The sequence below is a fragment of the Hyperolius riggenbachi genome, chromosome 7 (genome assembly GCF_040937935.1).
Source record: "Hyperolius riggenbachi isolate aHypRig1 chromosome 7, aHypRig1.pri, whole genome shotgun sequence".
Lineage (NCBI taxonomy): Eukaryota > Metazoa > Chordata > Amphibia > Anura > Hyperoliidae > Hyperolius > Hyperolius riggenbachi.
In genome coordinates this window covers 72,447,008-72,459,220 of record NC_090652.1, presented here as the reverse complement: position 1 = coordinate 72,459,220, position 12,213 = coordinate 72,447,008, and the positions used below count along the sequence as shown (strand labels likewise).

The window sequence follows — 12,213 nt, the reverse complement described above, 5'->3', positions numbered from 1 at the left end:
AAAATTCCCCTCGTTTATAAGATGAAAAATATCCGTGGGCTGAAATGGTTAAATATGCAGAAATACAATTTACATAATCCGCGTACACATACATACAATTTACATGATAATACACCTGACCCCTACATTTTAAGCATCATAATCCGCATATATGTGAACTATAAATTATTACGCATGACCACATAAATGTCCGTATGATAAGTTGCATCTAAAACGAGTTATGTTCTGAAATGTACGCACACACTTAACATTAATAAATGTGAATAAAGTCCAACTGTAGAATAATATTAGTGAATGATGCGTATCTCAGACAACAAATAAGTTATTTATTAAAACAAAGTATGTATACAACATAATGTTATATGTTAATAACAAAATGTGAAGTTAAATATAATATGTTTAAAAAGAAATGTCATGGGATGTATTAAGGTCCTATTAGAATGTAATTCTATACAGGTTATGTAAACAGTTACACATTAATTTGACAAATGTTGTTAAAACTAAAAAAATGTCAATAAAAATTATTGAAATGAGAAGTGTCTGAATAACGCCTGAAACAAGCATGCAGCTAATCTGTCAGATCTGACAATGTCAGAAACACCTGATCTGCTGCATGCTTGTTCAGGATATATAGCTGAAAGTATTAGATGCAGAGGATCAGCAGGACAGCCAGGTAACTATTATTGCTTAAAAGGAAATACTTATCGCAGCTTCCATATTCCTTTGTCTTCGGTTGCCCTTTAAAGTGCTGGGCAGCTGGAGAGCGGCATGCAGCGCAGCAGTGATTTGCAACCATATGGGTATGTGGCCCGTGCCAACTATCACACTGGTTCAGTTCTGCAGCAGGCCAAATTTAATCTCTCTCTCACTATAATCCGGTACGACCCAGTTTCCCGTCTAGCTGTAGATACTGCCATTGCAATTGCACTACCACTAGAAAGAATCAATGAGCTGCTAAGAATTCTGGCTTGAATGAAAATTAGATTGAGCTTGTACCTGGGGATATGCAAATCAACAGGAAATGCATTTGATTGGCCCAATGCATCCAATCTGCATGACATTTTCTTGCAGGCCATAATTTTGTATTGATGATGTACAGCAAATACTGACACATTTTGCAGCAAAAATTCATACAACCTGGGTTTGTGTATACTAATTACACATATATATTATGCATATTGTATATATGTTATCTTTATATGTATAGGTAAGTAATAAAGTGTCTTTAACCAGTTAAGGGCCACAAATGAATTATCTCTCTTTAAAGTAGTGCACTGCTTTTGTCTTCAGCTGGCAGAACCAGTTGTGCTGTAAATGATTGCCTTACTTTGATGTCTCTCTCCAAGCAGAAAACTGAAAGCAAAAGTGCTCTTTTATTGTCTCATACTGCCCCCTAGTGACAAGTGGCCATAAATACATTTCATTACAGCAGTACTAAATAGAAGCTAGGAAATCTTACAAAGAAGAAATAAAAAAAATGTGCTAAAATAAATTGGCCTGTAGCACTCGCTAGTCTCTAAAATAAATTGGCTGCTAAAGGGTTAAATGACACCTGAACTGAGAGGGATATGGTGGCTGCCCTATTTATTTCCTTTTCAACAAAAGGGGGCTTCCTCCAGCCCCTTGCAGCAGACATGTCCCACACTGACAGCTCCGCTAGCAGCTGCTGGCACGGGGTCCCGGCTGGTGCAGGGGCCGACCTCAAGGTTGTCCTTACTGCACCTGCATGAAGAACCGTTGTCAATCAAGCCCACATTGTCCGCAGTGTACCGCACAGGTGCAGAACTACTGCGTCTGTGCAGTACGCCGCGGACAACGTGGACTTGATTGACAGTGGTGCACGCATGCGCACAGTAGAGGAGGCCAGCAGGGGTGGGGGGGTTTAGCAATTTCGCTACTTTCATTGCATCACGTTGCAATAGTGCGTAAGTCTCCGTAAACTTACATTACAATGGCGATAAGCTGTGGTGGGTGAGTGCGGCGATGCATGTAGTGTGAAAGGCTCACGGGCAGTCAAGAGGAACCTTATTGGATGAGGACAACCTATGCCTCGTAAAAGCACATACTTGACTCGGCTGTAGACACACTATGAGCGCTTTCTGAGTGCTTTTCTGACCATCAGTGCTTTCTGAACATTTTTTAAAGAAACACTCCCATTGACTTGCATTAAAATCGCTGTAAAATTGCAGTGATCGTGATTTTTCAAAAAAAATCACAATCGCTGACATTTTACATGATTTTACCACAATTGTAATGAAAGACAATAGGAGTGTTTTTTAAAAACTGCTCAGAAAGGGCAGATGGTCAAAAGAACACACAGAAAGCGCTCATAGTGTGTCTACAGCCAGCAGTGGTAGATTTCAGTTCCTTTTTTTACATGCTCACAAATTCACAGTTGAAGGAAATACTAATTAGGTGTAAAAATGTGGTGTTAAAAACATGATGTGATGGTGGAGAAATGAGGAAACTGTATGTGAGAACTTCTAAGTAGCTACAGCAGTATTAGAAGGGGAGGCATGCGGCATCCATGGCCAGAACATTTGTAAGGCGCATCATCAGACCCAACTAAATGATCTTCTATTGTAAGCAATGCAGAGTGTGATGGAGGGGAGGAGACTTTAAGAAAGCCACTCCCCATAGAGCTTTACTTTTGACTTCCACATAAAATACCATGGTACCTTTTGAGTTTTTTTCAGCTCTATTTCACTTACCGTACCTGGGGCTTCTTCCAGACCCCGTTCTATAGTGCCCCTCCCAAAGCTCGCGGACTGGACCAGTTGCAGGCTGCTGTGTATGCAAGGCCCCAGGGATAAAAAAAATATTTTTTTTTTTCAAAACATATTTTATTAATAAAAAATAAAAATTGCAGCAGCAACCAAATACCACCAAGAGAAAGCTCTATTTGTGAGAAGAAAAGGCGGTTCAATTCATTTGTATGCTAAGTTATATGACCGAGCAATAAACTGTTAAAGTTGTGAAGTGCAGAATTGTAAAAAATGGCCTGGTCACTTTGGGGGTTATAAACCTCTGGTCATCAAGTGCTAAGGTATCCTTTAAGGTTGATGCTAATGGGTTGAGAACATTGATCTAAAATATGTTTAAATTTGACTATGGCATTAGGTACAGTTCATTGTGACATACTGGCGAAGTAATGCTTGTTTCTTTAATTTATAGAGCGCTCATTAGGGGTTTCCTGTTTCAGGGGTGGAGCCATATATCAATGTAACACCTGTCCTGAAGGGTTATGAAAACTAATATTGCTAGGTAAGTTAACATTTTTTTACTTACCTTGGGCTTCTTTCAGCCCCTTCTAGCCTTACAGGTCCCTCGGTATCCACCCTGTCTGCTCCGCTGTGCCACTGTCCCCCTCTGAGAGATCGCCCGTTGTGAGCTACTGCGCATGGGTCTCCCCAATTGTGCTCCCATTGCCAGGAGCTTTCTGTAATCGAGGACGAGGAGGCGTGCAACTGGGGCCTTGCATGCACAGTAGCCTGCAACCGGTCCAGCCAGCGAGCTTTAGGAGGGGCACTATAGAACGGAGTCTGGAAGAAGCCACTTAGGATATAACGTTTTCAGTATTGGTCTAGACTGTTCAACCGATTTCAAAAATAGAATTAACATATCCCTGCTAATGTTTTGTCTAACAAAATCTAGCAGAATGCTTAGAAGAAGTGAATTGAATAAGGGCCCATGACTTTTTAAGGAACAATTCCACTTTGTCTGCAGGATCTTTAAAAGCGGTATTGTCACCATAAAAATCAAATTTCAACAGCAACTGGTCTGAGTGTATTTAGTGATAAAGATGCTAATCCTGCATTCAAAGCTTTCAAAACTTTTTCTGCTGTTATGGTTTGGAGTTATCACATACCTTAGGAGCACTGGCCCTTTAATTGCCATTGTCATCGGCTGGCAGAACAGTTGCATGCTGCGGGTGTCTTTATCTATAATATATTCCTCCTCTTCCCTTTATTTTCCCCTCCTTCTAATGACATAAGACAGTGCACTTCATAGTATTATTATTATTATTATTTAGTATTTATACATCGCCGACATATTACGCAGCGCTGTACAGTGTATATATATTGCCACTAACTGTCCCTCAAAGGAGCTCACAATCTAATCCCTACCATTGTCATATGTCTATATTATGCAGTGTAAGTACTGTAGTCTAGGGCCAATTTTTAGGGGGAGTCAATTAACTTATCCGTATGTTTTTGGAATGTGAGAGGAAACCGGAGTGCCCGGAGGAAACCCACGCAGACACGGAGAGAACATACAAACTCTTTGCAGATAGTGCCCTGGCTGGGATTCGAACCAGGGACCCAGCGCTGCAAGGCGAGAGAGCTAACCACTACGCCACCGTGCTGCCCATTATAGACCTCAGTGGGAAAATAGTGCACTTCACTTGTGTCAGACTGGCCGTGACTGACTGAAGTGATGGCACCCGGTACTGAAGAGGGAGAAGACTGAGGACGGTGGTGTGGGAGCGATCCATGCGCTTAAAGCTGGAGGAAGCCCCAGGTATGTATAAAACGTTTACATCAGCTTTGTTTTCCTTTAAGTACCCAAGATCCTCAAACGCCAATTCATTATCCTTCTCTACAGACTAAATCCTGCATCTTAATTCCGACACGAATCCCAATTTTGTGAACCTTCCTTTGAAACTAGCAACCTTTTCCTGAACCCTTTGGAAATAGAACCAGAAAAACACAATTGATTGATCACATCTATACCAGTTAAAAATATATCGTGTAAGGAGACCGCAGCTGTAGTCATTTGCGAGATCTTTAGAGTGGAATAGCAGCACCTCAGTCTCATCTGTTGCAAATTAGAATTTTTAAACTTTAATAGTTTCCTGTTTCACTTTTCTCTAAATCATCTACTTCTGAGGAATATGTCTCAATCTGCCCTTCCTCCTGACCCTCTTCATTTTCATGTAAATGTATAACTCTTCTGGATTTTAAGCACTTTTTCAGTTTTACCACCATGATCTCATGCAGATGGAAAAGGTGCTGTTGGTAAACTTTTTCTAAACTCGGCCATCTCCTCCTGCCAGAGTAAGCATAAAGTCTTTGCATGAGGCTGTGTTGTCTTCAGTAATAGTTTTAGAAAAACATTTCTGACAAGATACTTAATCCCTTGCCAACCGCTCCACGCCGATTGGCTTGAACGTGGCGGCAGCCCCAGGATCACTCCACGGCAATTGGCGTGTAGTCCTGGGGCGGGGTTTTGCAGGAGATTGCGGCATCTCCACTTGAATGACAGCTATTTTTAGGTAAAAGCAAGAAGTTTTGAATCAGGATAATACCGGTAAGTATCTGGTTTTGTATACCCGAGCTTTGGGTAGAATGAATCTAGAATGAATATTTTGTTGGCTCTGCTCAGTGGCTGCCTATTAAGTGTCCCTAAATGAAAATACATGAACTATTGACCTTTTTATACCTCCCTCTGCTCTCAGAAGCTTTATGGCTGTAATCTGCTTATCTGTGATGTTTATTATATTCCCACAAGGTACTGACAAGACAGAAGCTGTCACTTCCATGCCTAAAAATTAACTTACAGGCAGCAAAATAAAACAGGTAAAACAGATTGGTCATCAATATGTTTTGTACTGTACATACACATGTGTATCTCATCATGTCACATGTCGCCTCGAGTATACTTTTAGCCCATTCCAGAAGTAATTTTACATTGCAAACAAGGCAACTCCTGGACCTGCACCACTCCCCCCTTTCTCCTCTATCCCCCTCCGATTCCCCAAACTTACTTCCTGGTCAGGAAGGTCAGTGCAGACTGCGCAGGTGCTGCCTGGCGAGGCAAGTCCTTGACTGAGCGCCCGTGGCCTGACATGGGCGGCGCCAGGAGGGGTGCAAGGGGGTGCTCAAGCACCCCCTAGAATTGTCCAAGCACCCACAAAGCACCCCCTGGCGTGAACTGACTTCAGGCGTCTAAGAGACGCCGAGTCAGTTCACAGCGGCAGCCCGAAGCAGCAGAGCAGGGCTACGGTAAGATGGCCGCCTGAAGCCCTGCTCTGCAGACTGCAGTGCAGGGCTTCGGGTGGCCATTTTCCCGTAGCCCTGCTCGCCGGGTAATGCAGGCTGCAGGCAGGAAGTCACGTGAAGGAAGAGGATCGTGGGAGCTGCGCGCCACAAGGAGGTTGGGACAGGAGGAGGTCAGGACAGGAGGTCTTCTGACTGTAGGTGAGTAAATGGGTTTTTCTTTTCTTTTTTTAGGTGGTGCTGCTGATTGTGGTCAGAACTGCTGAGCCTTGTGCATATTGGGGTCAGATCTGATGAGGATTGTGCATATTGGGGTCAGAACTGCTGAGCATTGTGCATATTGGGGTCAGAACTGCTGAGCATTGTGCATATTGGGGACAGAACTGCTGAGCATTGTGCATATTGGGGACAGAACTGCTGTGCATTGTGCATATTGGGGTCAGATCTGCTGTGCATTGTGCATATTGTGGTCAGATCTGCTGAGGATTGTACATATTGTGGTCATATCTGATAAGGATTGTGCATATTGGGGTCATATCTGATAACGATTGTGCATATTGGGTGCATATCTGATAGCGATTGTGCATATTGGGGTCATATCTGATAACGATTGTGCATATTGGGGTCATATCTGATAACGATTGTGCATATTGGGGTCATATCTGATAACAATTGTGCTAACATTACGTGCACAATTATGTGAATTTTCTTAGGAAAGGGTCACCAAAACTTGGGACCTCTGTCTTTGCGTTGCACTTTTAAAGGGAACCCGAGGTGAGAATAATATTGAGGCTGCCATATTTATCTCCTTTTAAGCAATACCAGCTGCCTGGCTGCCGTGTTGGTCCTCTGCCTCTAATTCTTTCAACCATGGACCCTGAACAAGCATGCAGCAGGTCAGGGGTTTCTGACAATATTGTCAGAACTGACAAGATTAGCTGCATGCTTGTTTCTGGTGTAATTCAGTTCACTACTGCAGCCAAATAGATCAGCAGGGCTGCCAGGCAACTAGAATTATTTAAAAGGAAATAAATATGGCAGCCTCCATATCACTCCCACCCTGGGTTCACTTTAAATTACAGTTAGCCCCACCCTCATCCGATCATGACCACGCCCATTTTTTCACCACGCCGCACTTAGCGCGCCGCAGGTTGTAGCCACACCCATTTTTTGCTGCGCCGCGCTTCGTGCGCCGTAGGTCGTCAGCTACCCCGGAAATTGGTCCAGCACCTGCATAGCACCCCCTAAAAAAATTCCTGGAGCCGCCACTGCGTGGCCAGGAGCACTCTATGCATGCACACTACGTAGTTGTGATGTAGCACGCATGCGCAGAGCGCTCCCGGATGCGAGATAATTTCATTGACCCATTCCCAAGCCACAAACAATTTGTATTAAATTACAGGCATCTCATTGGCGTACGAGAGAGAACGGCGCCGGAGACTTGGGCGCAGGACACAGCCAGTATATGGCTGATCCTGCTGCCGCACAAGTCCGGGCCGTGTTAATTACTATTCCCCCTCCAGGCCGACATGGATAGTGGGGGAATGAAATAATTCGGCTTCCAGCAATCGCTGGAATCCGAATTATTGTTTTAAAAGCAACTTCAGGTCCGTCTTCTGACGGCGCTGAAGTTACTCCCTGTGCCTGCGATAGCCGTAGTTCCTATTACGGCCTATGGTGGCGACGGCTGCGCCCAAGTCTCCAGCGCTGGATTTACCGTGTTCGTCTCATTGACCATTTGGGTTCCTATAGACTTTGAGGCTGTTATAAGGGACCGTTATGTTTACTGATGACCAGCATTGTCTATGTGCATCTGATATCAACACTAGTATGACTCTTCCGTACCGATAGAAAGACACAACACAGCAATTATCAACATCACTTTAATGACTAAGCAGGAGGATATGGCACTTGGAATGGTCAGAGGATATCAGGTGATCAGAAGGTGATCTGCAGACAGGATCCCAGCTGTGATAGATCTGAGAGGGGGGCTGAGATAGCAGCCATGCTGTATCCGCTGGCTATGTGGAATGATTGAAGATGGAGTCCTGCAAGGGAGAGGAGATCTGCCAAGAGAGGAAGAGAATGATGGGTCAGTATGGGGTCAAGAATGTAGATGGACAACCCACCCAGAACTAATTTTTCAATGTTTTGTGGAGGTTGAAGAGAAAAGGTGCCTGAAGATTTCTTATATCTATTGAGAACTCTTGAGTTCTCTTGGCAGCTTTGGACACCTGCACCATCCATTACAAGCAGCGCCCCTTACTGGATTTATTGATTTATGTTCTACAAGTTGCAACCACAAAAACAGACACACCCCAAGGTGGGTATGAACAAGCTAGGAACTATGGCAGCAGTTCTAAAGCAATATAGGTCTGCTGAAATATTATAACTGATATCTGTAATGGATTGCGGAGATGCCGCCGCGCGGTCTGGCAGCGGGGCGGCTGTCTCCGCGTTCAGACCGGCGGTTTCCGCACAGCAGCATGCATCTGGTTTGCCTGGGCCTTCTAGTGCACACAGATGGAGAGCTACGCGCGCGCGCGCGCTAGAAGGCAGGCTCTTTTTATGCCAGTAGGAGAGGGATCAGCTGATCAGGACGATCAGCTGATCCCAGCGCAGTTACTGATTGGCTGAGTGGCGCAGGGCGGCGCTGGGGAGCGCTGCAGTATATATAGATCTTGCTGGTCAGTCTCTGGTTGGCTGCCGTTGCGAATACTTACGTGTGAGCACTCAGACCTCAGTCAGATCCCACAGTGTGTTAGAACCAGGTGGACCTGGGAATTCACACTTAGCCAGATTACGCTCTTGTTATACTTTAGACCAGTTCCGGGGTGTTGAGACCAAGGACCTCACACCCAAGCTTAGGATCACTGTGTCATTGCTGTGTTATACTTTAGACCAGTTCCGGGGTGTTGAGACCAAGGACCTCACACCCAAGCTTAGGATCACTGTGTCATTGCTGTGTTATACTTTAGACCAGTTCCGGGGTGTTGAGACCAAGGACCTCACACCCAAGCTTAGGATTACTGTGTCATTGCTGTGTTATACTTAAGACCAGTTCCGGGGTGTTGAGACCAAGGACCTCATACCCAAGCTTAGGATTACTGTGTCATTGCTGAGTTATTCTTTAGACTAGTTCCTGGGTGTCGAGACCAAGGACCTCAAACCTCAGACTAGGACTGTGCTTTATTTCTGTTATGACCATTTGCTCTGTCGACCTCTCTCTTGCTTTCTGATTCGGTACCTCTGCATATCTGCCTACCTGTTGCCAAACCCTGCCTGTACCCGGTTACCGAATCAGCCTTCTGTCTCTGTACCTTATCTGCTCGTGTGTTGCCGACCTGGCCTGCCCGACCCTCCAGGCTGTCACTCATCCCTTGAGTGTTCAGTCTATCTGTACTAGCTGTGACACTATTTCACCAAGTGTCAGTTAGCTATTAGGACTCCTGCTCCTCCTCAGAGACTACGGCCTGCGAAGCAGCCAGTGGCTTCTACTCCTCTGGAGTCCCCTGGCTGCAGTACAGTCTATTATCTGATCACCAAGTATCACTGGTTGCCAGGTTCTCTCTATTCCCTCTCTCAAGGAGATAGTCCCTGCACAGCCGAGGGCCACCTGCCCTCTCAGGTGGTTCCTGGCCGAGCTGCCTGTGTCTCCCGCCTCACGGGAGATAGCCTACAGTTACACCAAACACTTACACTTCATTAGGTGATCAGAGGTTAGTCATACTTGTATTATTGGTGATTCTGCAGATCATCCATAATCAAGTATACATCTGCATTATTGATGATTCTGCAGATCATTAATAATCAGATTCTCTCTGTGTGCTGACACCAATCGTTACAATATCTGCTGAAAACAGAATCAGTGGTTTAAGGTGGATATACCCTATAATGGTCAGATATTGTTTATCGTCACTCCAGTTAGAGTTGTGTGGACAGCAGACCTCGGACTGTATATGATAGTATTCACTTGGTCACGTACCTAGTAATTTACCAGGACTGGCCTCCCCTGTCCACAGCAGCAGAGTTCCTCTCAGTGTCACCGGACTTTGGAAAGCTGAAGACCCAATTTGGCGCAGACAAGGCTCAGTACTGCTCAGTCCACCAATAAGGTGCACAATCCCAGCAGATACCTCCAGCCTGGACTCTGTTGAATCAGTGGAATGCTGTGATGTCACCTGGAGGAAAAGGAGGTGGTTAGTAAGTTGGTAAGCAGACACAAAGTGGCATCTATAGTGGCATGTAGATGGTAAAGTGGGAAGCCCATACTACTTTAGAGGAGTTAAAGCTTGGCGTTAGTTGGTGGAACGATTACCATGTACTGGAAAATTATGACCTCCTCAAGCACTAGTCCAACAAAAAAAAAGTGTTGAGCATAAACTCAACTCTACAAACCTTTACTTCATCCAAACCAGTGCCTTGATGAATCATCTTATATCCATGACACTATACTCTTCATTCCTCCTTCCAACTCCACTTTGTACTATTCCATTTCTGCTACCACATAACTAACACCAAGTCTTATCCATCAAACTGTTTCCTATCCTGTTGGGAAAACACCTGCTCTATTTCCAGCATTACAGGAAAGTCCAATGCAGTTTACCAACTCGACACCTACTTTATTCAAGCACTACAGGAGGTCACAGAATGTTTTACTAATTCTTATCCATAAATTCTATCCAAAGCTGATGGAACAATAAAACAGTTAAAACTTAAAAAGTAGATTTAAACATAAACTAAAACTGAGGAATATCTTAAAAAGTCATTTTTAGGAGAAAGAAAGATAGATACAGTACTTTATTTCATTTGTTTATTTTTGCCTCAGATGCCCTTTAAATGAGTCCTCTATTACATATTTGATACGAGGCCTTCCTAAAGGGGGTGTTCTCTGCCATGCCTCTTGTCTGATATAATAAAGGTGGTTCTCTGCTGCATATCTAAAATAATATATTTATAGAAAGGTCATAAATGTTCCAAAATGTTGGGCTGTTTGGCTCATGTTAGCAAACACCTTCATGTTGGCATTTTTTAGTGCTGACCTAATGAGCCTTTAATTGTGGTCATTATATCTCTGCCTCCTCTAGAGGCAAGCTTGGCAGATGGATGTGGTGGTCCATCATTATAAAATGTGTAGTCACCTGGACTCCAAGCTCCTCTGCAAACAGGCAGCCATTCACCAGATTCACTTTCTTTCCTGAATTTCGAAGAAGTCCGATGGCAACAGCAGAGCAGAGGAAAGAACCGGAGCTCTTCAGGGAGTCACCTATTTGTCAACAGAGGGAAATATACATCATGGTTTGTACCATCTACTTATATTCTTCATTCATTCAACAATCATGACTCATAAGTGTTAGAAAGAGGGTAAAACATACTCTGGAGAAGAAAAATATTTCCAACACGCACTAGGGACAGAGAAGAACCTTGTGGAGGACAGAACCCCCTCACTACCATCAGGGAACAGAGAAGAACCTTGAGGACAAAAACCCCTCACTCCAACCAGTGACAGAGAAGAACCTTTTGGAGGAGGACAGAACTCTCTCACTCCCACCAGGGACAGAAGCTACTTTCTCCATGCAGGAAACCAGCTTCTTCCACCAAGTGCATCCCAAACAACAGAAGCACCACCCCCTCCTTCAGACAAAAGAGGTGCTACCCTTCCCAGACAACAGAGACCTCCCCCCATCCCAGACAACATGGATATTGCCCATCTACCACCTTCCAGAATACGAAATCTTCCTCCTCCTGGACCAAAGAGGCATCCCCCGCCCCACCCATATGACAGAGGCATCCTCCTTCCCAGGCATGAGGCATCCCTCATCTTTCCCCACCAAAAGACATTACCGCTATCAGACAACAAACATGTCCTCCCTCTCAGAAAACAGAGTAATCCCCCTTTCCAGATAACCATGGCTTTCCCCTCCCACACAACAAAGGCTATCACCCTCACAGAGGAGGGGGGCTTCCCTCCTACCAGACAACAGAGGAACCCCCTATCTAAGACAACATAGGTGTCCTCCTCCCAAATGACAGACTTTCCCCACTCAGAGGACAGAGGCTTTCCACCTCCAAGAACAGAGAACAGAACCTTCCCCATTCCAGAGGAAAGATACATCCTCCTAGTGGCATCCCTCAGAGATTTACCCCCTCTCACGGAGGCTGTCCCATTTCACAGAGGAGACAGGTTTACCTCAGGAGGACAGAGGACTCCCCC

The 12,213-nt window shown here is 44.7% G+C and overlaps 1 protein-coding gene across 2 annotated transcripts in view; it reads right to left on the bottom strand.

Annotated features, from left to right (window-relative positions):
- Positions 1-7,868: 7,868 nt before the first annotated feature.
- PHGDH (phosphoglycerate dehydrogenase) overlaps positions 7,869-12,213 on the bottom strand; it is a 69,941-nt gene continuing 65,596 nt past the window's right edge. For both annotated transcript variants that reach the window (XM_068246684.1, XM_068246683.1), the window contains exons 10-12: positions 11,141-11,265; positions 9,985-10,180; positions 7,869-8,065 (exon numbers count right to left, since the gene is read on the bottom strand). In XM_068246684.1, coding sequence (XP_068102785.1) covers positions 7,938-8,065; positions 9,985-10,180; positions 11,141-11,265 — 449 coding nt within the window. In that variant the 3' untranslated portion in view covers positions 7,869-7,937. The remainder of the gene's footprint in view (positions 8,066-9,984; positions 10,181-11,140; positions 11,266-12,213) is intronic.